Raw genomic sequence first — 23,406 nt, 5'->3', positions numbered from 1 at the left:
CACAAATACACATCACACACCACAAGCCACACACACTGCAGACCACACACACACAAGCCACAGATATATATCACAAACCACACACACCACAAATCACACCAACACCATCCAACACTCACCCATACACCCTAACTCCCACACACCATATACCACGCATACACATTAGAGCTACACAACCACATACACCACAAACCAGAAACACACACACCATATACACAGCCCCACACATGTATCGCACACACATATGCACCACACAAATACACTCTCACATCCCTCCACACACCCCACACCTACACAAACCACATACACCCCACACAAACACACACACCACACCCACACACTGCACCCACATTCCCCAGATCCACCAGAGGCCCATTGCCCCCTGGCCTGGGTGGGAGTCTGTGACAGGGACTTAGGAACTGTGACTCCAGGCAGTGCACGTTTGCCACACACGCAGGCAGGCAGCGCGGGCAGCAGCTGACAGTGGCTCACTCAGCCGGTTTTCGCCATTAGAGGCCATTAGAGACAAACTGCGTCCTTGCCTCCTGCGGGCCGTGCTGTGCAGAGGAGCAGAGGTCCCTGATTAAGGCCCCCTGACTCCGAGCCAGGGCTTATTGATCTCGTTTTGCAGACGGAGAACATGGATGCGGGCAAGAAAAGAGTTCAGCCAGGGGTGGCAGCCACTGGGCTACCCGAGCAGACTCTGCCTGCGGTCCCCACGGGGAGTGGCTCCGTCGGGGAAGGGCCTGGTGCGCTGGCAGCCATGGTCTCCCTGGGGGGCACTCGGGCAGAGGCCCGGGCCGGGGCCAGACCACACCGACTCTTCCTTCCCCATCCCAGCCAGGGCAGAGAAGCTTCTGGCAGCAGAACGGCAAACCTAAGTGACCACCATAGGGGTGTGAGCCTCCCCGGCCTCTGGGGCCACGGGCGCAGCCGCGGAGAGGCTGGGCCTGGCGCTGGGACCGGGGAACCGCCTGGCTCCAAAGAGCAGCTCAGAAAAGTCGGTGGAGCCAGTGCCTGAACAGCCACGGGACCGGAAGGAGGGAGGAAGGAGGAAGGAGAGGCCATTTTTGACCTTCCTCCCTCTTCCTGCCCCGGTCCAGGCGCACAACAGCAGCGGCCCGTGGGGAGGGCAGGGTTTAGGCACAGAGCCCCCTCGCGGGCCCGTGGGTCTCCCTCAGCTCCAGGGAGGCACCGGCCTCGGCCTGCCATCGTCTCGTGGGTCCCAGGCCCTCTCTCTGCCCACGGCCACCCTGCCTCCCTCCACCTGAGCCCTGCCAGGCCCTCTCTCCAGAGCTCAGGGAGATGCGTGGGGGAGGAAGGAGAGGGGCAGTCAATTCTGCAAAGCAACTTCTAGAAAGGGGCCACAGAGTCCGCTGGTCAAGGGCTGTGGGCACCCAGGCACCGTGGGCTGATGCCCTGGCCACTTGGCAAACACCTCACAATTCTCGAGCCCACGGTAACAGGTGAGAAACAGTTGCGTTTCTTTTGCCCACAACTCCCCATGTTACAGGAAACTAGTGGTCATCGGCCTCCATGTCCTCAGAGAGGCAGGGACAGCTGTGTTGGTGTGGCCCTGGAGCCTTTGGGGCATCCCTGGCAGGCCTGCAGCGTCTTCATGTGAGACAAAAAGGCAGCTTCTCATGCCTGGGCTTCCAGATTCTCCACGGGTGCGTGTTTGGCCTGGGCTGTGTGCTCCGCCTGGGGGCTGTCCCAGGCCAGGGCAGTGCTGCCAGGGTGTGAAGGGGACATGGGACCTGACTGCTTCTGCCTTGCTCACTGCTCTCAGCACTTCAGGAGCCAGAACCCCTCAGTGTGTGGTGGGGACGGGGGGTGACGGGCAGGGGCTTGGTGGATGGTGGGGAGGGCCAGGTCTGGTCAGAAGCCAGGAGGCGAGCCAGGCCCAAGGCTGATACCAGCCGGCTCTGGGCTCCAGCCAGGAGCAGGTGGCCATGAGGAGCCAGGCTCCCTGCCCCTCCTCGGGAGGCCCCGCAGGAGCCCTGGCACCTTTCCCAGTGCCAGCTGTGCAGCCCGGCCCAGAGTCCAGGTCCAGGAGGGCCCGCAGTGTCTGCAGCTGCCTGGGGACCACATGCGTGACTGGCTGCCCGCGTGCTCATCCCACCTCTCTCCTCTGCCTGGCTTCGCGTCGTCTGCCTGCCCTCAGGGACAAGCGTGCCCATCTGACACCTCAGCGCCTGCCCATTCCCCGGGACCAGGCCATCTGGCCTCGCTGCTGCCTCTGCTCTGTGCAACCCCACGACCCAGCCTGTCACCTCCTGCTCCAGCCTCCGCCAGGACTGTCCTGTGCTCCCATCAGGGTGTCCTTGGCACCTGGCTGGCAGGCTGTGCCCAGCCAGGAAGTCCTCCCGTAAGCTCTCTATGCATCTCAGTGCCAAGGGGCACAGCCCTCAGCACGGAGATGGCTGTGGAAGGGATTATCAGAGCGCAGGGGCCCAGCTCTCCCTTGTCAGACCACCATCAGGCCTTCCTGTGACCCTCCCAATGGCGTGACCTCTTGTCTCCGCTTTGACCAGAGGCTGGAAGAAGAGTCTGACCCAAGCAGGCAACAGGAGGTGCAAGGGAGGGTTGGAGGAGCCAGCCTGAGGGGGAAAGCCAGGAGGAAACAAGCCCCCTGCAGCGCCGCCAGGGGGCCTCCTGGCAGCGTCCTTAGGCCATGCTTCTAGAAAGGCTTTGGACCCCAGCACCAGCAGGGCCCGGGCACCCACAGGCCCACTCTGGGCTTCTGGGCCATGTGTGAAACAAGACAGTCCAACTATTTGATCTCCAAGACCACTTCTAAGTTGTTCTGAGCTGTGACGAGGACAAAATCTCACCGAAAACTTGAAGCAGCTGGAAAAGCCAACACTACTGACATGGGGTGCTTCATATTATAAACCATGCCTGTCCGTGCGGTGTGGGGTGGGCCTCAGAGCTGGCTTCACAGGCCTGCAGCCCGCACTCTCATGGGCCGTGAGGAGAGCCCCGTGCTAGGTGTGATGCCCGGCTGTGGCTGTCTTGAACAGAGGCCCCCGCATTTTCATTTTGCTGCGGGTCTCTTGCAAATTACCTAATTGTTGCTGGCTAAAAATACTTAGAGGGTTGCTCCAGCAGCACTGTGGACGTGTCTGCAATGTTTTTGCTCTGTTTTGGAAATGTTGAACTTTTCATTTCCAGTGCCTGGGAAAGGGACAGAAGATGAACCAATTGGCTGGGTGCGGTGGCTCACGCCTGTAATCCCAGCACTTTGGGAGGTCGAGGCGGGTGGATCATGAGGTCAGGAGTTGGAGACCATCCTCGCCGTGTCCAGCTAAGAATTAACACAAAGGAAGAAGAGGATGGCTATGAATCAAGAACAGCAGTCTGCCGCTGCAGGGGATGTCTAAATAAGCCCACAGAGCCTTGGCTCCACCTGACTCTGGGTGTGGTCACTGCTGCGGATGGAGGACTCATCAGTTCCCTTGAAACCTCTAACTCTCACCATGCACTTCCTTAATTGATTCATCTTTTTGGGGGGGACAGAGTCTTGCTGTGTCACCCAAGCTGGCGTGCAGTGCACCATCACAGCTCACTGCAGCCTTGACCTCCGAGGCTCAAGCGATCCTCCCACCTCAGCCTCCCTGGTAGCTGGGACTACAGGCAGGCACCACCCCAACCGGGTCTTCTTGCCATGTTGCCCAGAATGGTTTCAAATTCCTGGGTGCAAGCGATCCACTTACCTCCACCTCCCAAAGTGTTGGGATTACAGGCCTGAGCCACTGCACCCAGCCTTCATTTGGAATATTCTTGACATGGTTGCCTTTTAATGTTCAGTTTTTCAAACAGGAAATTGAGACTAGTGTACCGACTCTAAAGGTGATGCTCGAGGAGGGGAGCAGGTAATAAGCAAAAGCTCAGGTAGGTGCAGAGAGGAAGAACTGAGCAGGGCGAGGGCGGTGGTGTGTGTGTGTCACGGGCACCATTGTAGGAAAGGGCATGAAGGGATACTTGAGCAGAGACCTTACTGAGGACCGGAAAGGAGACAGTTGAGGGAAAGGCACTCCAGGAAGAGGAGATACGTTCCAGTTCTTCTGCCAAAAGTAGAGCTTTCTTCCTTAAGGTTCAGACTTGCATTTCCAACTCTCTGTTATCTCCATGTGGATGTTCCAAACCTGCTCAAATGCAACCCGTTTAAAATTTCTCTTCTGCTGCAAACCGGTTCCTCTTCCTCATTGCTCTATTGCTGGTATTTGTGCCACCCTCTTCCCAGTCACCTACATACACGCACTGAGCTCCCAAGTTGTGACCATTTGTCTTCCACAAATGCTCTCCAGTCTTTTTTTTTTTTTTTTTTGCCAACTCTGCAGTCCAGGCCCTGGATGACTGCAGGGGCCTCCTCGTGGGTCTCCCCAACTTCAGCTGCTCCAGCTCTGCCCTTCTTCAGGACTGCAGTCGGTCATCTTCCTTCAGCACTCTTTCAGTTAATGCTGTACTCAAAAGGCTCCAGAGTCTCTCGGAGTAAGGTCAGAAATCCTGAGTCCAGCACCTGAAGCCCCCTCTTCCTTCCAGTCCTATCTGCCCATGCTCCTCTAAACCCATCTCAGTTTGGATTCTTTGCAGTTTTCTTTTTTTTTTGAGACGGAGTTTCGCTCCTGTTGCCCAGGCTGGAGTGCAATGGCATGATCTCGGCTCACCGCAACCTCTGCCTCCTGAGTTCAAGCGATTCTCCTGCCTCAGCCTCCCGTGTAGCTGGAATGACAGGCATGCGCCACCATGCACAGCTAGTTTTTTTGTATTTTTAGTAGAGACGGGGTTTCTCCACATTCGTCACGCTGATCTCGAACTCCCGACCTCAGGTGATCCGCCCGCCTTGACCTCCCAAAGTACTGGGATTACAGGTGTGAACCACTGTGCCTGGCCTCTTTGCAGTTTTCTAAAGACATCTCTTCCTTTCCTGTCTTGAGTCTGGCTGCCTGCTTCTTCCTCCTACGGAAATCCAAGTATCACCTTTTTATTATTTTTGAGATGGAGTCTCACTCTGTCACTCAGGCTGGAGTGCAGTGGTGCGATCTCAGCTCACTGCAACCTCTGCCTCCCGGGTTCAAGTGATTCTCCTCTCTCAGCCTCCCTAGTAGCTGTGACTACAGGCGTGAACCATCATGCCCAGCTAATTTTTTTGTCTTTTTAGTAGAGTCGGGGTTTCACCATGTTGGCTGGCCAGGCTGGTCTCGAATTCGTGACCTCGGGCCTCCCAAAGTGCTGGGATTACAGGTGTGAGTCACCACTGCACCTGGCCCAAATGTCACCTTTTTAATGACGTCTCTCCGGCCAGCTTCCCACCCAGCGGCACTTTCTCTCCCTTTGGCCTATACAATTTTGTTTGCACCACATTATTTTTTCTGGAACTTTTCAATTATAAAAGCAATATACATTGAAAAGTACCTCAAAAAAAAAAAAAAAAAGAAAAAGAAAAGAAAACGTAAGGACAATCATGCATATTCCCACTTCAACAAGTGAGTTCACATTTGGATATTCTCTTCTAGTCCTTGGTGATATGCATGCATATTTTTACATAATTGTAATCACAGTAGACATACAACTTCGATTTGTTTTCACTTCTATCCAACATTTCCCCCATCTTTCCACATAGTCTTTTCAAAGAGGTCAAAATAAGAGGTCAAAATAAAAGTCCTTAAGTGATGATAACATCTCAAGATTGTATCTCCTAGAGTTTACATATAATTTGTTATATATTTTTTGAGACAGAGTTTCATTCTTGTTGTCCAGGCTGGAGTGCAATAGTGCAATTTTGGCTCACTGCAACATCAATCTCCCAGGTTCAAGCGATTCTCCTGGCTCAGCCTCCTGAGTAGCTGGGATTACAGGCGTGCACCACCACACCTGGCTAATTTTTATATTTTCAGTAGAGATGGGGTTTCACCATATTAGCCAGGCTGGTCTCGAACTCCTGACCTCAGGTGATCCGCCTGCCTTGGCCTCCCAAAGTGCTGGGATTATAGGCGTGAGCCACTGTGCCCGGCCTACATAGAATTTATTAAACCATCTTATTACTGGACATTTGGATGGGTTTTATTTTTAGCGATCATAGACTGGAAGCTATTTGAAAGAAAGAAGGATAGATCTTAAGTTTTCTTTGTATTGCTAGCATCTGGCAAAATACTTCAATTAATATTTATTGGATTGATTGGGTGCGGTGGCTCATGCCTGTAATCCCAGCACTTTGGGAGGCCGAGACGGGCGGATCACGAGGTCAGGAGATCGAAACCATCCTGGCTAACACGGTGAAACCCCGTCTCTATTAAGAAATACAAAAAACTAGCCGGGCGAGGTGGCGGGCGCCTGTAGTCCCAGCTACTCGGGAGGCTGAGGCCGGAGAATGGCGTGAACCCGGGAGGCGGAGCTTGCAGTGAGCTGAGATCCGGCCACTGCACTCCAGCCTGGGCGACAGAGCGAGACTCCGTCTCAAAAAAAAAAAAAAAAAAAAAAAAAAAAAAAAAAAAAAATTATTGGATTGATTGGGTGCGGTGGCTCATGCCTGTAATCCCAGCACTTTGGGAGGCCGAGGTGGATCACTTGAGGCCAGGAGTTCGAGACCAGCCTGGCTAATATGGTGAAACCCTGTCTCTACTAAAAATACAAAAATTAGCCTGGTGTGGTGGCATGCGCCTGTAATCCCAGCTATTCGGGAGGCTGAGACACAAGAATTGCTTGAACCGAGGAGGCGGAGTTTGCAGTGAGCAGAAATTGTGCCGCTGCACTCTAGCCTGGGCAACAGAGTGAGATTCTGTCTCAAAAAAAAAAAATTGGATGTATGGGTAAATAAATGAATAAGCACTCATGACAGACACCTTTAGGCATAACTATTTGTTTCTGTTGAATACTTTAAGATAAATTTTCCTGAGATCAATGAGACAAAGAGCATTAATTTTTTCTTTTTTTATTTTGGCACTGCACATTATGGCAGATTGTATTTTCCAAAAATGGTCACACCAATAAACGTTCCACCTGACATGGTGTGATGTGGCACATTCCTCCATTGAGTGGTAGGGTCTATGTTCCTTCCCTCTGACATTGGGCAGTTCTTTGTAGCTGCCTTGACCAACAGAATGCAGTGGAAGAAACATGGTACTTCCAAAGCTAAGTTATAAATAAAAGGCAATATGCTTCTGCCTCTCACTTTCTCAGGACACTGGCCCTAGTAACTCAGCCACCACGTTATGAGGAAGCCCAGGCCCTGTGTGGAGGCCAAGTGTGAGTGTTCTGCCAATATCTCCAGTTAGGCTCCTAGTCCGTAGCTAGCATCAACTGCCAGACATGTGAACCTGTAGACACTGTGGAACAGAGAGGAGCTATCCCCACTGTGTCCTGTCTGAATTTCTGGCCCACGGAGAGAGGTACTAAATGGTTATTGTGGTTTTGGGGTGCTTTGTTTAAAGAATTCATGCAGACCATTCAACTGGAAGCAGAGTGTCATAATGAATTTAATTTTGAGATGGAAGTCACGTAACACCTTCTCAAACCGACAGGTTTGGGGCCTGGCAGCTTAGGTTCAGATTTCCCTCTGCCAAATCTTTCCCGAGTCAGGGGACTCCTTAGGCTGTCCAGTGGATGACACTCCTCCCCACTAGGAACACAAGGGGCCTTTCTTTGGAGGTGGAGCTCATTAAGCTGGTGCCTGTATTCTGGGCCAAAACTATCACAGAGCTGCCTGACTCCAATCTCCACAGCATGTGTTTGGGAGAGAATCGTGCCTGGCTGCTGCTCCTGAGAAAACAACGTTTGCCCCCAGTGGAGCTGATCACCACCTTCTAACTTTCCTCCTATGGGATGCAGTGCATGAAAGCAGAGTCTGATTCAGGATTGTTATTTTTTCCTTCAAGTGTAGAAATGGGAAAGGAAGGAGACTGTGTTTTCTTGGTATACCAGAAAGCCCAGCCTTCAGGATACAAGGGTGCTACTGTCTATGACTGGGGAATGAATGGCCAGGTCTCGGGAAGGGAAGGACAGAGGGAGCAGGAGGCAAAGCTGGGCTAGCACAGTTGGGGTGGGTTGGTGTCAAGGCCATGAAGATCTGTAGCTCAGTGTGATCCAAGGACAAGACAGTTGCTTTACAGTGCCAAAGGGGCCATTTCCTACTTTTATACTAATTTGTTCATTTTTCCTTCACCTAAAAGCAGTCCATTCATTATTTTCACTTTGAGTTTCTCAGTTACCTCTAGGTATGAAGAGTATCTTATCACTTATTATTATTATTTTTAGAGATGGGGTCTCACTATGTTGCCCAGGCTGGTCTCCAACTCCTGAGCTCAAGTGATCCTCCTGCCTCAGCCTCCCAAAGTGCTGGGATTATAGGTGTGAACCACTGCATCCAGCCCATCTTATTTTATCAGAAATCAGTGTAGGGCTGGGTGCAGTGGCCCATGCTTATAATTCCAGCAGGTGGACTGCTTGAGGTCAGGAGTTTGAGACCAGCCTGGCCAACATGGTGAAACCCCGTCTCTATTAAAAAACACAAAATTAGCTGGGTGTGGTGGCAGGCATCTGTAATCCCAGCTACTCAGGAGGCCGAGGCACAAGAATTGCTTGAACCTGGGAGGCAGAGGTTGCAGTGAGACAAGATCACACCACCTTACTCCAGCCTGGGTGACAGAGCGAGGCTCCATCTCAAATAAATAAATAAATAAATAAATAATCAGTCTGAAAGACTAGTTGTCCTGCCCCATTTAATGACAGAGCTTAGTCCTCTCACTGAATGCTCAATGCATTGAGGCCAGTGGCTCTTCTAGCCAGATTGATTTTGAAATACTCATTTTGGTTTGGGGCAGAAAAGGATTTACATACAAATCTCATCCACAGTAGTGCCTGGGACTCTCTGCATGCAAATTTGCTAAGAAATATCCTCAGGGTTGCTGCTGTCCCTTGTGGGGTGGCAGGGCTGCCGCGCTGTTCTCCACACCCATCCTGCTGTTAGACTCTCCTTCCTAACTCCCACTGAGGTGCCGCCTCTGTAGAATTCATAAATTGTCCCATCCCAGGTCAATGCAGTTCAGTGTGAAAATGTTATTACTGATGAACATCCAGGGATCAAATTATAATGTGGCTCGGAGCTAACGCCTAACAACCCTGCACACCCAGCAAAAAGCTACTGGCCTACCCAGTGAGATGTGGCAGTGTCATTGGGGTCCAAGAGGCATGGGTGCTGATCGTACAAAGCCCTCTCATTCTAACTGGGCAGACAAAGCCCCGCATGGGTCCTTCCCTGAAGCCTTCCTGCCAGAGAGCCCAGCCATGTGCTGCTTGTCCTTGAAGACTTTTGACCTCATCCACGGTTCAGGGACAGCTGTGACTAAAGCCACCCAGAAGGGCAGGTAGGCCAGCCAATCCCTTCTGGCCCCCACCACTGGTCCCTGCAGCATTTGGGACAATGTTGTGCTGTTGCACATAAGTGCAGTGCCTTCACCCCCAGGTTACTAAGGAAGACCCCCAGAAGCACTGGAAGGAGTTTCATCATTTTCCTAACACCTTTACTTTTCAAGCAGTCCCCCTGCTGCAGCTGTCCAGGCCCAGGAGTGCTTCCTCCTTAGGTCTAGCCACGAAAGGAAAGCCAGTGCGCTTGGAGGGATCAAAAGGTGTCCTTTGGAGGAGAACAGTTAATATAGGAAAGCTAATATAGGAGGCTTTCCCAAAAGTAGTTTTAACCATTGACAAGTATACTTGAACAGCAGCACAGCTCAGACTAGTAAGAAACTCAGTTCTTGTGCAAGGATGAGACAAGATACGAGGACCTACTGTTTGACTAAAAGTCACTTCTGAATCCATTCATGTAGCTGCTGAGTGCCAGAGGAGGGGCAGAGATCTAATCGCTCAAGGGGAGAAATGACTGCCATCTGGAGTGGTCAGGACTAGCTCCAAATAGCAGGTTTAATTAGAGTGAAGGCTCAATGCAGGGGAAGACAGTAGACTGAGAGGGGGCATCCCCAGAGAGTGATCAGGATGAGGAGTAGCACAGAGAGAACCCAGCAAGCAGGCAGCAGCCTGCACTGGCTGGAGCCAAGGGTTTAGGTGCATGAGGCCAGGTTGGGGCCAGATTGTGTGGAGCTTTAAATGTCAGGCTAAGGAATTTATCAGGGGGATGAAATGATCAAACAGGTGTTCTAGGAAGATGAATTTGAAGAGAATGTGCAGGATGAATAGGAAAATCTGGAAGCATGGCAACAATTCGAAGGCTGTGAGATTAACTAGGCTGCTGCAGTAGTCCTGTGTGGGTTGATAAGGGTGTAAATGAACATAGTGGTGGCAGAAATGGAAAAGGTACAGCTGCAAGAGACATTGTTAAGAAAGAATGGATGAGGTTTGCTGCCTGATTGGACTGGGGATCCAGGGAGCTCCAAAAATCAAAGATAACACCAGAATTTTGAGCATGGGCAACTGGTAGTACAATGAACAGAAAAAGGGATGTAAGAGGAAGCTGATAGGAGCAGATGTGAAGTCAGTCTCACACATGGGGTTCACAGAATATCCAAACACAAATGTCTGACGGGTAGATGGAAATCAACACTACAGTTCAGGAGAGACACTATGCTTGATGGATTTGGGAATCAAAGGCAGAGAGGTGATGAATGAAGTGGAATGAATGAGATCTCTAAGGAAAATCATATACAGTGAATCAGAGGACCAAAGACTGACCTTTGAGGAATGTGTGCATTTCAATGTGTGCACTTCTATTACAAAGCTGCCTAGAAAGGGCTGGGTGCGGTGGCTCATGACTGTAATCCCCGCACTTTGGGAAGCTGAGGTGGGCGGATCACGAGGCCAGGAGTTCAAGACCAGCCTGGCCAACATGGTGAAACCCCGTCTCTACTAAAAATACTTTGTCCCACTTCCAAAGTGAAGGGCGATCTGTGTGTTCAGGTGTTGTCAGTCTGATCCTTTCATTTGAACTTTCTTACCAACCCTCATGCAGCCATCCTGTTTCTTGACTGTACATTAGAATCACCTGGGAAGCTTTTTAAAAATCCTGAGGCTCAAGCCACACCCCATATGAAGATCAGACTCTTTGGGAGTGGGACACAGGCATTTTCTAAAGTTTCCCAGGAGGGACCCAGTGCAGAGGCTCATGCCTGTAATCCCAGCACTTTGGGAGGCCGAGGTGGGTAGATCACTTGAGGTCAGGAGTTCGAGACCAGCTGGGCATGGTGGCGGGAGCCTGAATCCCAGCTACCTGGGAGGCTGAGGCAGGAGAATCGCTTGAAACTGGAAGGCAGAGGTTGCAGTGAGTCAAGTGCAGTGAGCTGAGATTGCGCCACTGCACTCCAGCCTGGGCAATAAGAGCAAAACTCCGTCTCAAAAGAAAAAGAAGAAAAAAAAAAAAAAAGGAAAAAGAAAGTGCCACCCCACATGCTGCGTGTCTTTACTGTTAAAACATAAAATATCAGTGTCAAGTATATTTTAGTTTGAGAAAGCCACACAACATAACATTTGTATGTCTCAGTAGAAACTAAATTATAAATACCTAACATGCCTCTAAAAGAAATCTGGCTTAAGGATGATATTTATAGACAAAGAAAAGGATAAATGATGAAGTGAATGTAATCTAGAGGATTAGTGGATCTGATCCCACAAGAAGTCAAGCAATCAAAGAAAAACTTGTGACATATATCCTGTAAATAACATTTGATCAGAGATATTAGTAGACATTTATTCATTTTAACACAAGGACTAAAAAAATTGCCTTATTTGCAGTGCACTGTCTTCCTGAGGGGTGAATTCAAATGAATCCACCAAAGTATTTTTTAATAAAAGCTATATTTAAGTACAAACTGGCTCAAATATTTGGGAAGAAAAGCTAATATAGGAAAGCTACCCAGAGTACAGTAATCCACACTAGACTTACTAATAGTATGCAAACAAAACATCTTTTTAAGTGTGTATCCCTATGTATATATTTATTGTAGACTGTATTTTTTTAGTCACTTTAAAAATAAAATATTATTGCTTTGAATTTTTAGACTAAAAGCTAAGTCCTATAAAGAAAAAAAGACCTTTTGTCTTATGCATTGTTAAAATTTTTCTCCATAGTGCTTTTAATAAAGTGTATGCAACTATATAGTTTAACAGCATAACAACTGTTATTCCAAGACATCTTCAGTAACTTTTGAAATAGCAAATTTAAATTTTAACATGTTCTTATATTTAACATGTTTGATATTTTCTTCTAGAATATCATAGCAAATAAATATTTAACATACACCGAAAGTACTTAAAAGATAAGAAGCTCCTTTCCTTTGGACATCAACTTTTAAAAACACGAACAACTTTTTGAAAGACAGAATTTACAAAGACAGAACTGTACTGACTTGAATTTGGAATTTACTAATTACTGGTGATACTTTAGTGAGTTTACATATGCGTATTATTACTAGATCTTAAACCATACTGCATATAACAAAAAAAGAAAATAATTATACTTCTCTTCCAGAGAGTAATGACTATATTCAAAGTCTGAGGCAATGACAAAATGGGATGCACATCTAGTAATACTGACATACAGTTCTTCAGAAAAGACTAGTTTCAGCTGTTTCCAGGTTTACATAAGATGATGGAAGCAGTCTCTAATATGTTAATCAAGAAAATATACGCAATTGCCAGTTACTACATATACATACAGAAAATAAAGATGGTGAGTCAAACAAAACATACAAACTTGGTAACTTCTCACTCTCCAGATATTTTGAACATATTTTAAAAATTTAAACAGTATATCACTGTGATCTTAAAAAGAGAACTTTAAAAATAACACATTATGGAATAGTAAAACTGAGCTGCTAAAACCAAAGTGGTAAACAGTTTTCTTGATGTCCTCAGACTCTTAACTAAAACCCAAATTAATACTACCAGCTAAAGTTAATCCAAGTGTTGACTTTTTAAATGTCAATACTGTCAAACCTCCTTTAATAATATTTTAAAATATATGTAAACTTAACACATTACTTAAGAGTTAATCTCATTTCTTTGAATGTGGGCTTTGGCCTAACTTGCAGAACGCTGGGGAAACATTAAAAAACAAAACAAAACAAAACAAAACAAAACTAAATCAGCAATTTTCTTACTTTCTAAGTACTTATACTATTAAATAAAATAACTGAGGCTGGCCGCAGTGGCTCACACCTGTAATCCCAGCACTTTGGGAGGCCAAGGTGGTTGGATCACCTGAGGTCAGGAGTTCGGGACCAGCCTGGCCAACATGGTGAAACCGTCTCTACTAAAAATATAAAAATTAGCTGGGTGTGGTGGTGCGTGCCTGTAATCCCAGCTACTCAGGAGGCTGAGGCAGGAGAATCGCTTGAGCCTGGGAGGCAGAAGTTGCAGTGAGCCAAGATCGTGCCACTGCACTCCAGTCTGGGTGACAGAGACCCTGTCTCAAAAAAAAAAAAAAAAAGATTGAAAAAAAATTTTTTGTGGCACAAGGATCAGGTAGATGATTCTCATTTGGGGGTTATAATGAAAAAAACCTCAAAATCTATTTCATTAAGGGGAATGGCACTGTTTTGAGTCAATAAAAATCTGAAGGGTTGCAGTTTTATAGTCACCTGAAATTTCTGAAAAGCAATATAAAATTAAAGGTAATGTCTCTTGATATAGAAGACACAGGACATATTTTTACAATGACATTTCATAAATGCTACCTTTTTCGTTAAATCTAAAGAGTCTGTAACATACACACATGTGTATTTTATTTCAGAAGAGTCGGTGGCTCAGAGATGTTTAGTTTTGACTTCTGGTTCAGTGAAATAAAAGTCCAAATGTCTGGAATTAAATATATGACCTGTTACTCGCCAAAGATCCATAATATATTCACACCAGATAGACCAAGATTAACTCTCCTATAAAGAGAAAAAAAAATTTTATTAGAATTGGTTGCCAAGCATTTAAGGTCTTTTTCTAATAACAAAAATCTTTATGATTAATACATGTTTAACTGATATTTAATGTGATATTGCAATGAATTATATTATACATAGTTTATCAGGTGAATTCCAGTAACAGTAATTACTTTCTTAGCTATGCTTAAAACCGAAATTTAGAATAAACAGATTTATGGAGTGTTGAAAATTATTTTTCAGTAAACAAGAACTATTACACCAGGTAATAGCTAACAGAATAATTTTAACAAGCAAGATTAAAGTAAAAGTATCAATTACATTTAAAAGATGGAAGATATGGAGATGCTAGCCTCTCAGAGAACTGTATTACTTGATTTGAATTAGGAATTTACTAACTACTGGGAATACTTTGGTGAGTTTGCATAAGTGTATTATTAATACACTAAACTAAATCATACTGCATATAAAAAAAAATACATATACTTCTCTTCCAGAGAGTAATATGACTGTATTCAAAGCCTGAGGGAAGGCCGGGCGTGGTGGCTCACGCTTCTAATCCCAGCACTTTGGGAGGCCGAGGTGGGTGGATCACGAGGTCAGGAGATTGAGACCATCCTGGCTAACACGGTGAAACCTCGTCTCTACTAAAAATACAAAAAATTAGCCAGGCGAGGTGGCGGGTGCCTGTAGTCCCAGCTACTCGGGAGGCTGAGGCAGGAGAAAGGCGTGAACCCGGGAGGCGGAGCTTGCAGTGAGCTGAGATCACGCCACTGCACTCCAGTCTGGGAGACACAGCGAGACTCCGTCTCAAAAAAAACCAAAAACCAAAAACCAAAAAACAAAAACAAAAAAAACAAAGTCTGAGGGAATAAGAGGGTTACAAGAGAAAGAAATTACTCACCTAACAAAATAAAAAAATCAATAGAGAATATCTGAAACTGAAGAATCAAGAGAGCTGTAAACCTCTATTATTTGGAACTATGAGAGTAATAACAGAAGAAAAAGCCACTGAGGGACTACAGTCTACTTTGGGAAGCAGACTTGGGGAATACAGGGAATTGCTCATTTCTGTCATGAACTTTTAGCCCTCTATGACTTTTTAAATTATGAGAAGGTATTAACTTTGGTAAATAGCTGCCAAAAATGCCCTTCAAAACAGGTAATTTCTATCAACTGTATTTTCCATTTCTTCACACTCTCACTGACACTACACATGATAAATATCAAATCTGATAGAAAAAAAAGTTAATTTTGACTTGTTTGTGCAAGAGTCTAAGCATCTTTTTGTGTTTAGGAGCTGTCTAAACACTTTATGAAGAAATCTTCCATGCCTTTGTCCATTTTTCTAATAAAATCATATATGTTCTTTATATATAACAAATATGAGCTTGGATTTGCTATATTTGCAAACCCAATTACTACTGCTTATATTATAGCAGAATAATGCTTTGTTTCAGTTTGTCATTTAACTTTAACTTTATAGTGTTTTTTCCTGAACAGAACATTTAAGTCACTGTGCAGTGAATTCTGTCTAGATTTTTTTCCTTTTGCAAGTAGGACATTCATCTGATTCCTGTTACTGCACAAATATCTGGCATTAAATTGATAATGTATTTGGATCAATCTGTGGGTTTATGGTCATAAATCCAAATGGACTATATTTGAGCCACTCAGTCATTTCTTTTAAGTTATAGGAAAGTTTTTAACTATTTGTTTTAGGATGTATTTAAAAAATTATTCGGCCGGGCGCGGTGGCTCAAGCCTGTAATCCCAGCACCTTGGGAGGCCGAGACGGGCGGATCACGAGGTCAGGAGATCGAGACCATCCTGGGTAACACAGTGAAACCCCGTCTCTACTAAAAATACAAAAACTTAGCCGGGCGAGGTGGCAGGCGCCTGTAGTCCCAGCTACTCGGGAGGCTGAGGCAGGAGAATGGCGTGAACCCGGGAGGCGGAGTTTGCAGTGAGCTGAGATCCGGCCACTGCACTCCAGCCTGGGTGACAGAGCGAGACTCCGTCTCAAAAAAAAAAAAAAAAAAAAAAAAAAAAAAAAAAAAAAAAAAAAATTATTCATGTTCAAAAGGTTAATAATTTCTAAGCTTTTCCCCCTGAGTTTAAAAACACTAGCTTTAGTCTAAAATGCTTAATTTTCGATATATAAGTTACTCATTAAGAGAAGATAGCGCTTTAAAAATTGTATCAATTTCTTTTGGCCTTTCAGTAAATTTCATTACATTTCAGTAAATGAAAAAGTGCTGCTCCACTAAGCACTTTTTCATTTTAATGCATATGACAGACTGTATATGGCACTCAAACCTCATGCTATCATGACAAACCATTTATGCATCAAAATACCAATTTGGATTCACAGAGGAAAAGATACATTTTCAATTAAAACCAAAAATTGTTTATTTATATTATACCGGTTAAGCACCTATAATCTGAAAATCCAAAATGCTCCCAAACCCAAAACTTTTTGAGTGACAACATGATGCTCAAAGGAAATGCTCACTGGAGCATTCTGGGGAGTTTTAGATTAGGGATGCTCAGCCAGTAATTATTGCAAATATTCCAAAACTGGAGAAAATCAAATCTGAAACACTCCTGGTTCCAAGCATTTCAGATAAAGAATACTTGACCTGTATTAACAACATTTTTATATCTAATTCCATATTCCATCTAATATATATGTATAAGTATATTTATAACCAAACTTTCCTAGACATTTTAGGGAAAATTTGACATGGGAGAATGTCCAAGATATACCATAAGACTAAAAATTAGGTCATAAAGTACTATGTTTGGATACAATACATTTTTAAGCAAAAGAAACAAAAATAGGCCGGGCGCGGTGGCTCAAGCCTGTAATCCCAGCACTTTGGGAGGCCGAGACGGGCGGATCACGAGGTCAGGAGATCGAGACCATCCTGGGTAACACAGTGAAACCCCGTCTCTACTAAAAATACAAAAACTTAGCCGGGCGAGGTGGCAGGCGCCTGTAGTCCCAGCTACTCGGGAGGCTGAGGCAGGAGAATGGCGGGAACCCGGGAGGCGGAGCTTGCAGTGAGCTGAGATCCGGCCACTGCACTCCAGCCTGGGTGACAGAGCGAGACTCCGTCTCAAAAAAAAAAAAAAAAAAAAAAAAAAAAGAAACAAAAATAAAGCCAGGTGGAGTGGCTTATGCCTGTAATCCCAGCACGTTAGAAGGCCAAGGCAGGTGGGTGGATCACAGCCTGGGCAATATAGTGAGATACTGTCTCTACACATAATTAGAAATTAGTTCTAGTTTATACACTGCTGTGTTAAATACTTGTCTATTGAGTATGCATTATTTTCATAATTTAAAAATAAAAAACCCTGTTAGTTTAGATGCCCCACAAAAGTGAGTTTCCTAATCTTTCTAACAGGAAAAAATATATGATAAAAGAAGCTAATAGCTGGGCATGGTGATTCACGCCTGTAATTACAGCACTTTGGGAGGCCAGGCAGGCGGATCACCTGAGGTCAGGAGTTTGAGACCAGCATGGAGAAACCCCATCTCTACCAAAAATACAAAAAATAGCCGGGCATGGTGGCGGGCGTCTGTAGTCCCAGCTACTTGGGAGGCAGAGGTTGCAGTGAGCTGAGATAGTGCCACTGTACTTCGGCCTGGGCAACAGAGCGAGACTCCATCACAAAAGAGAAAAAAAAAAAAAAAAAGCGAGACTCCACCTCAAAAAAAAAGCTAATAAATGTTCATATTTGTTTACAAATTTCTGTTCATGTCTATTTTAATCTTGCATCTAATACATTTAAAGACAGGAGCTTTGCTTTCTCTACAGCAGTGCTGAAAAACAAAAATACAATATGGTATGACCAGCAAATGTAAGCCACATAATTTTAAATTTTCTAGTAGATACCTAATAAACAGGTCAAATTAATTTTAAGAATATATTCCACTTAACTAAATCTATCCAAACTAGTATTTCAATATGTAACAAATATATACAATTTTTAAGGAGTTATCTTACTTTTTGGGGGCTATGTCTTTGAAATCTGTTACACATTTTACACTTTAGTGCACCTCAGTTTGGACTAGTCCTGCTTCAAGTGTTCAGTGCCACACGGGGCTGGTGGCTGGACAGCACAGTTCTAGGACATGTATAAACTCTAGAGTTTACAGGATGCTATCTAAAACTTAAAGGTGCATGCATATCCGAAGTGGAAATGACCACAATCCCTTCTGCTCCAAGCCCATCCCTTTGTTTTTTTTTATTAGCCTCAGGTTACTTAGTATGGCAGAGCTGGACCCAGAACCCATGTTTTCCAACTCCCAGATCAGGCACTACAAATATCCCTAGCTTTAGCTGGGGTCTACTTATTTCATATGTCATTTGATACACTAAAATTTCTAATCATCGAAATGAAAATACTAAAATTTTGAATGTCTTGCAATATGTGAGCTTTGTTACCAAGTATGTAAATGATTTCACCTGACTACTTTCCCATTGCAGTTAATGATATTATGGAATGGGCGCCGCCTCCGTCTCTCTGGAAGTGTAAACACTTTGCAGAATGCTTCGCGTCTGAAATGAAATGGCTTGGAAAAACACAGACTCCAGATTTTAAAAAGAAAATTTCTTTTAAATGGCAAGAGTCTAATTTTTATCTATCTCTGAATTATTCCTTCAGGGAACACAACTATAATGCTAACGATGTAGTCCACTTGCCTTTTACCAATGGGTTCTGAGGAGGTAGCTAATGGATTGCCCAAAATAGCAGAGGTAGTTTGTGACAGGGCTGAAGCCATTATCTATTGTTCAATCCATAAATCTTCAGTTACATGCTGCTGCCTTCTGCAGAATCTTAACATAGGAAGAAAATCAGTAAATAACTACTTACGTTTTAAATGCATAAGTACCTACCCAAGCATTCCTGACTCTTTGGTCTTTATGATGTAGAGAAACATCAACAATGTATGAAACATATTATTTCTGCCCTGGAACAAAAACAAAAAAGACAAGATTTAATCCAAACCAAAAAGATTCAGTCTGGTAGGTAAATGTGTATCTTATCAATTCATATCCTACTAACTCAGAATTCCATACAATTCAGACTTTCATTTATTCATTAAACAAAATACCCACGCTTTGTGCTAGGAAGTGGGAATACTGCAGTGAGGAAGACAGAAAGGATGCCTGTAATCAAGGACCTAAGAGCCAGTAGGGAAGGCAGACAGTAAACTAAGAATCACAACAAAGCGTGAGGAATGCTGTGAGAGGAGGTGCCACAGGAACATATGAAGATGCAGTGTCTGATTTAGGCTGGTTAGCGACAGAATGCCTCCCTGAGGGAAAGATGTTTTTGTTTTGTTTTGAGACGGAGTCTCGCTCTGTCGACCAGGGTGGAGTGCAGTGCTGTGATCTCAGCTCACTGCAACCTCCACCTCCCAGGTTCACGCCATTTTCCCGCCCCAGCCTCCCGAGTAGCTGGGACCACAGGTGCCTGCCACCACGCCCGGCTAATTGTTTTTTTGTATTTTAAGCTGCAACCTGAAAGATGAACAGAAAGGTAACATACTGGGGGGCCGGGGGGCTGTGTTCACACATGGGGAGAAACACTTACTAAGGCCTGGAAGAGCCTGGAGAGCTATTCTGAGGTTGGTGCCCCGTACACTACACACACAAAAATGCTCTATCCCCCAAAGTAATGGCATAAACAAGTGTTGGGATAAAAAAAGGTTTGAGTCATACTTTAAAATATATCAGAATATACTTTAGCATATAAATAACATATTAAATATGAATTTATTTTATCTGCAAGGGAATACTAGGCAGCATATTGCTAGCTCTAAAATCAAACTATTATATGTAATTTTTGGTCTGTAAAAACAGCTCCAAATTTAGATTTTCAATTTACAGGTTAACTTTTCCCCACTTACTCTGATTTAATGTGTTTTTAACTCAAGAATCTGAGAGAATGTACGATTTTTAAAAGATAATGTTTACACTATAAGGAAAAGGAAAAAAAAACAGATAGTGGTTAAAAAACAAAGATTGGCATGGATATTCACAAGAACTTCAATGGCCCAAAGTATTTACATACAAAGACAAAATATTAAACTTGAAAGAAATTAATATATCTTCCTGAGAATCTGATAGCACAATTTATCACTATAGCCAATGTAAAATTTCTCAGTAAAGATGCTGGTAACAAAAATAATTACAAAGGTTATCAACAGAACTGATGCTTGTAATCAAGAGTAAAAAACCAGGCTGGGTGTGGCAGCTCATGCCTGTTATCATCCCAGCACTTTGGGAGGGCAAGGCAGGCGGATCATAAGGTCAGGAGATCAAAACCATCTTGGCTAACACGGTGAAACCCCCGTCTCTTACTAAAAATACAAAAAAAAAAAAAAATTAGCCAAGTGTGGTGGCACGCGCCTGTAGTCCCAGCTACTCTGGAGGCTGAGGCAGGAGAATCGCTTGAACCTGGGAGGCAGAGGTTGCACTGAGCCAAGATCGCGCCACTGCACTCCAGCCTGGGCAACAGAGCAAGACTCTGTCTCAGGAAAAAAAAAAAAAAAAGAGTAAAAAACCTGTATGTGCTTGTAACCTTAGCTACTCAAGAGGCTGAGTCAGGAGGATTGCTTGAACCCGGGAATGTGATACCAGCCTAAGCAACACAGCAAGACTACGTCAAAAAAAGTAAAACACATTAATGGAAGTATAAATCGATACAATACCTTTATTATAAAGTAATTTGGTAATATGTTATTTTTAAAGTCTTAAAAACATTTTGACCTAGAATTCCACTTTTAGAACTCTGGGCTAAAGAAATGCAGATAGCTGTATGCATGAAGATACATTTTCAGTATTATTTACTTTCATTTTATTTTATTTTATTTTTTTGAGACGGAGTCTTGCTCTGTCACCCAGGCTGGAGGGCAGTGGCGCAATCTCGGCTCACTGCAAGCGCTGCCTCCCGGGTTCACGCCATTCTCCTGCCTCAGCCTCCTCAGCAGCTGGGACTAAAGGCGCACACCGCCAGCCAGGTCGGCTAATTTTTTTGTATTTTTAGTAGAGATGGGGTTTCACCGTGTTAGCCAGCATGGTCTCGATCTCCTGACCTCGTGATCCGCCTGCCTTGGCCTTTTCAGTAGTATTTATAATAAAAAATTAGAAATACCCAAAATGTACGACAGTAGAGAAATGGTTAAATAAATTATACTAGTGAAGTTTTTTTTATAGCCATTAAGAACTATTTTTAGGCTGGGCATGGTGGCTTATGCCTGTAATCCCAGCACTTGGGGAGGCCGAGGTGGGCAGATTGCCTGAGCTCAGGAGTTTGAGACCAGCCTGGGCAACATGGTGAAACGCTATCTCTACTAAAATACAAAAAAATAGCCGGGCGTGGTGGTGGGTGCCTGTAATCCCAGCTACTCGGGAGGCCGAGGCAGCAGAATTGCTGGAACCCAGGAAGCAGAGGTTGCAGTGAGCCGAGATTGCGCCACTGCATTCCAGCCTGGGTAACAGAGTGAGACTCTATTTCAAAAAAACAACAACAACAACAAAAACAAACAAACAAAAAATTTATGAAGATTTTTTAATAGTATGGAAAATTACGCTATAAGCTAATATTTAAAAGCAGACATAAAACTACATAAATCATTTTAGCCCATAAAAAATATAAAGGGCCAGGTGCAATGGCTCACACCTGTAATTCCAGCACTTTAGGAGGCCAAGGTGGGAGGACTGCTTAAGGCCAGGGGTACAGGACCAGCCTGAGTTAACATGGAGAGACTCTGTCTCTACAAAAAACAAATTGGCCAGGTATACTAGTATGTGCTTGTAGTCCTAGCTACTTGGGAGGCTGAGGTGGAAGGACTTCTTGGGCCCATGAGTTCAGGGCTACAATGAGCTATAATCATGCCACTGCACTCCAGCCTGGGTGACAGAGCTAGACTCTGCCTCTAAAAAGAGACATAAGACCAAAATGAAATTTACCAAAAGGCAATATACCAATCAAAAAATCAACAATGGCTGCCTCAGGTAATGGAATGAGTGAGTTTCCTTCTTATTCTTTATACTTTCCCAAATTAAGCACATATTACTTTTATAGTAAGAAATATATATGTATGAAACACATTTTCCCTAATTTAAAAAATTTACTTCTATTAACATGAGATAATTTTAAAAACATCGTCAAAGTAAATCACCCAAGACATTCTGTAACATCTTCTCTATATAGAAATACCTTTGGCAGGTTGTATACATGACGCTGGTAGATGAGCTCATAATGGGGAGGATTGATGGCACTCTGATAAATGCAAAAAACATTCTCATTCGTAACATCTGTAAAGGAAGGAAATATGCTGCATTAAAAAACCAAACCCCCAGAGATATTTTGTGTGAAAATCTCAACACATTCTTTTAGGAAAGGTTTATACCTGGTTTATTTGGTGTCTGAACAAAGTGCTGAGAAGTAAAAGTTTTTCCGTCGGGATACTTCGGATGTGGAGGTAATCTAGAGTCAAGGTAGGTGCAAAATACATGCATGATGATCTGAGGATGAAGAAATAATTTTTTTAAGTCAGCATGAAAATCTAGCATGGATGTAGTCCTTCAGAAACATCTGTATTTATAATGATTCCAATTAAAAAATTTTTCTCTAAAGAGTGAATTAGAAAAATGCTGTCAAATGGTTAGATTTACAAGATAAAGTCTGTAGAATAAAAACACATACTTCAGGTAGCACACCTATTCTTTTAATTGAAAGTATTATTTCCTATAAAGATAAGGAATTCACTAATTCCTCTCCTAAATCATAAAGGAATTCAGTGTGTTTAAGACATGAAGCTAGGCTTAATTCAAATAATCTACTCAAAATTTAAAATAGAAAAAGATATTTGCCATCAAATCAGTCTATATTTTGATGGGAAGGTTTCCTTTTCAAATTGAAAAAGTTTAAATACTCCAGCCTACAAAGTTACCATTATCTGTTGAGGGTAGGGGTGGAGGGTGGGGCTTAAACACCAGACTCCCAGTCCCTACATATATGATCTACATTTTTAGTTTTCCATAGCAACCCTAGAAAAGCAGGGCATTCTTAGTTTTTTGCTAAGTGGATCATTCATACCAACACAGTTAATAGCAAAACCAAGATAAAATACATTCAATTCTCAATCTGAATCTCAACATAAAACTTAATTTTCACCCGTAACAGTCACTATTAAAAAAAAAAAAGAGAACATAATTTTGAAAAACTCGTAAGCACACAAGAACATTTATGTTCTTTGATCTCCTAAATATAATTCTAGGAGTCTCTCTTAAAGTGACAATCCCAAGAAAGCAATGCGCATCACACTATTTGCATGCTGTATTACTTAAGATCAAAAAACAAGTAAACGTCCCTTCTCTACCAAAAGTGTCTCAAACTTTCAGGTCCACTATAGGAGAATAGTTAAATGACAGTGTGTAATAATGAAAAAATATCTAGGTAGGGGGAGGTTGAAGTAAAAAAAAACCCTAAATATTACAGAAGTAGA

The 23,406-nt window shown here is 44.0% G+C and overlaps 1 protein-coding gene across 1 annotated transcript in view; it reads right to left on the bottom strand.

Annotated features, from left to right (window-relative positions):
* Positions 1–12,051: 12,051 nt before the first annotated feature.
* TMEM209 (transmembrane protein 209) overlaps positions 12,052–23,406 on the bottom strand; it is a 40,909-nt gene continuing 29,554 nt past the window's right edge. The window contains exons 11-14 of the mRNA XM_050785028.1: positions 22,309–22,423; positions 22,116–22,213; positions 18,785–18,858; positions 12,052–13,880 (exon numbers count right to left, since the gene is read on the bottom strand). Coding sequence (XP_050640985.1) covers positions 13,826–13,880; positions 18,785–18,858; positions 22,116–22,213; positions 22,309–22,423 — 342 coding nt within the window. The 3' untranslated portion in view covers positions 12,052–13,825. The remainder of the gene's footprint in view (positions 13,881–18,784; positions 18,859–22,115; positions 22,214–22,308; positions 22,424–23,406) is intronic.

The sequence above is a fragment of the Macaca thibetana genome, chromosome 3 (assembly GCF_024542745.1).
Source record: "Macaca thibetana thibetana isolate TM-01 chromosome 3, ASM2454274v1, whole genome shotgun sequence".
NCBI classification, from domain to species: Eukaryota; Metazoa; Chordata; class Mammalia; order Primates; family Cercopithecidae; genus Macaca; species Macaca thibetana.
Note: the sequence above shows the minus strand (reverse complement) of the source record. Positions and strands in the feature narration are given on the sequence as shown.